This window comes from Lytechinus variegatus, chromosome 2, assembly GCF_018143015.1.
Source record: "Lytechinus variegatus isolate NC3 chromosome 2, Lvar_3.0, whole genome shotgun sequence".
Lineage (NCBI taxonomy): Eukaryota > Metazoa > Echinodermata > Echinoidea > Temnopleuroida > Toxopneustidae > Lytechinus > Lytechinus variegatus.
This window is the reverse complement of record NC_054741.1, coordinates 59,105,845-59,108,795: the sequence shown is the minus strand read 5'-3', so window position 1 is coordinate 59,108,795 and position 2,951 is coordinate 59,105,845. Positions and strand designations below refer to the sequence as shown.

At 39.2% G+C, this 2,951-nt stretch overlaps 1 protein-coding gene across 1 annotated transcript; it reads right to left on the bottom strand.

Annotated features, from left to right (window-relative positions):
* Positions 1-513: 513 nt before the first annotated feature.
* LOC121409536 (E3 ubiquitin-protein ligase TRIM33-like) lies at positions 514-2,704 on the bottom strand. The gene has a single exon (XM_041601452.1). The coding sequence runs from the start codon at positions 2,702-2,704 to the stop codon at positions 803-805; it is 1,902 nt and encodes a 633-aa protein (XP_041457386.1). The 3' UTR covers positions 514-802.
* Between the last annotated feature and the right edge of the window lie 247 nt (positions 2,705-2,951).

Here is a 2,951-nt window from a genome sequence, read left to right as displayed (position 1 = left end):
AGGCTCAGGCTGATGATAACATGAATTTAATGGCCTCAATTGAGCAAGCAAGTCACTAAACATTTACTTCAAAACCTCATGAAAAATAAAAAAGTTAACATGGTTGATAGAATTTGAAATTTTACTTTCATCATTTATGCATGCCAAGTCATGATACAGCAAGTAAGCTGATGTTCTCCCTTTCTTTTTTTTTAATATGAATTGTTCATTATTTCATTGCTTATAAGAGTATGGACTAACTTTCATTTTTTAAAAGACAATTTTCTTTACAGATTAATTTCCAGAAAGTGATAAAAACATGAAAAATTTGAAAAGCCATAACTTCGTTATTTCATTTCTGGTTTTGATAAAATTCTATTGTCTTGCATAATCATGATAATGTACATACTATTTTAGGTGTGGAGAATGCATAGTCCACTTATGTAACTATATGCAGGCAAATGCAAGATCAAATATTTGTGTTTTTTATATGATTATAACTGCTACAAGTAAATGAATACATGATACAATCTCTTGATTCATTTTATTTATAACATTTTCCACAAATCAGTTGGATAAATTCAATTTGATCGGGATTGGATAAGAAAATACCGAGACATCTGAAAATTGAATAATTTTGAAATGTCTTGGACTACTTTTAACTATTATGTCAAAGTTTATATCCACATTCTATTCACTTCTGATCAGCTTAAGACAGCATCGTAAAATAAAGACACAGCGAAAGTGCCGGTTACTGATAATTTTGGATTTTTTTCTAGGAAAGTTGAAGAACTATATGAAGAAATTTATGTCATCTAGAAAGTCAATTTTTAACGCTGTATACAATGTTATTATACGACGTATTTCTTGCGGTTTCATCCACGATTTTTATGTGATCATAATAATAGAGGTTATCAGAAGTGCAGAAGGCGATCTCTCCCGATCGGTACTGCTGGAGATAATACCAATTTCTCGTAGGCTTCTCAATCTTGTACTCTTTAACGAAGTTCCGAACGTACTTCAGCTCGTTAGTGTACTCCTCAATGCTCACCAAACCTTCATCGTACTTCACCATGGCTATCAGGATTGTATTGCTTTGAGACACTGCAGCGTATGGGCAAGTATTACTTGTACTGGTTAATGTATGTTTAACATCACCTTCTTTGTCTATCAATCGTACAGTATTACCTGAGGTAATAATTAGGGAATCATTGTAGGAAGTAATTTGCCAAGGCACATATCCGTGGCATGGTATCTCCTTGATTGCCTTCCCACCTGCTGATGAGAACACCAGGATCTTCTCAGGTTTCCTGTAGCTAACATAGATCAGATCATCACTATCAACAGTGAGTTGAGAAAACCCACCTTCATCGTAATTCAGAGTCTCAAACATCACATCCAACTTCATGAACTCTGGTGTGTACAGTGCTACAGTGTTTGAATTATCATTTACAACACATCGACCATCAGAGAGGAAACCTAATGCATGAATCTTAACATCCTTGAGGACTGTCTGCTGGAGACGGCCATCAGCAGAGAAGATGTTCACGCCACGTGCTTTCCCACATCCTACTGCCATCCTACCATCTGGTGTGTTTATCATTACATTCATGCTATCTTTAGTAGGCAAAGCAATGCTCTTTATAGCTACGGTCACAATTTTACCAAGATCTAACTCGTCCTTTCCGATATTTCTCTCAAAACTGGATCTTTTCGCCTCCCCGCTAGCTTTATTCGGCTGCTGGTTATCAGGATTTTCCTGATTTAAGGCCTCTTGAAGGTCTTCGCATAAAGTGTCATACACAGCCAAAGTATCCATGTCTACTGGTGCATTTCTCCTATTGGTTACCATCTCAGCAATGGTCGTCAACTGATTGATGCGCTGCTGAGCTGATTTCTTCATTTCTCCTAGGGCTTCCTCTGCTCTTTCAGTCTTTCCCTTGACTTCACCAAGTAGGATTTCTCTCTTCTCTGTCAACTGCTGAACTGCTTCATCATATGCTTTGACGATGTCATGTGCGCAATGCTTCATAGCATCATCCACACACTTCTTCTCTTTATCGATGAGATCAATGTAATTCTGAAAGCTAGATTGTTTCTTCTCCACCTTGGATTTAAGCTCTTCGATAGTCTTCGTGTGATGACTTTCATAAGCAGCTGACTCGATGACCTGGTGTCCTTGATCCTTATGTTCCATAACAACACACCTGAAGCATGTGAATCTCTTACAATTAGAACAGAAACATTCTTCATCTTCTTTCGGATGTTTCCTGCATTTCCGGTATCTACGTATTGACACCTTTCCTGATGAGATCTCACTCATGGCTATGATCTCATGATCGACAAAGTTTTTCCACTTAGAGTGCATATTGTGGCAAGTAAGACATAGATAGTTGCCACAATCTTGGCAGTAGACAACAGCTTTGGGCTTATCCTCGGAGTCACAATTTGTGCAAATTTGATGTTGATTTTTCACGTCGTCTATGAGCTTCCTCAAAGCTAGGCTTGCCGGTAGTTTGTCAACATCCTGGTCTGGGACCTGGGTATCAGCTTTGCAGACAGGACATCGGATCATCTGATCATCACCATGGCATTCCAAGAGCTTTTCCAGACAGACCTTGCAGTAGGTGTGGGAACAAGACAGGATCTTTGGATCAGTAAAGGTAGTCAGACAAACGGGACACTCCAGACTCTGAGCGATCGTGTCTTTTAATTCCACAGCCATGATTGAACTCTACAGAATAAAAAAAAAACGAATTCATGAGAAGGAAAAACAATGACCTTCTTTCGTCTCTGGAGCGTACCTCTCAGAGGCCGCGGAAACGGGGGTGGGGCAGCAGGGGGGTTCAGCTACCGTACTTTACCTCAAAACTGTGTACAAACACGTAAAAATGACCATCTGATTATGATATTTGGCATGGTTAGCCCCCTCCCCCTTTCAAAACCCTTCCGCGGCCTCTGCCTCTATGAAG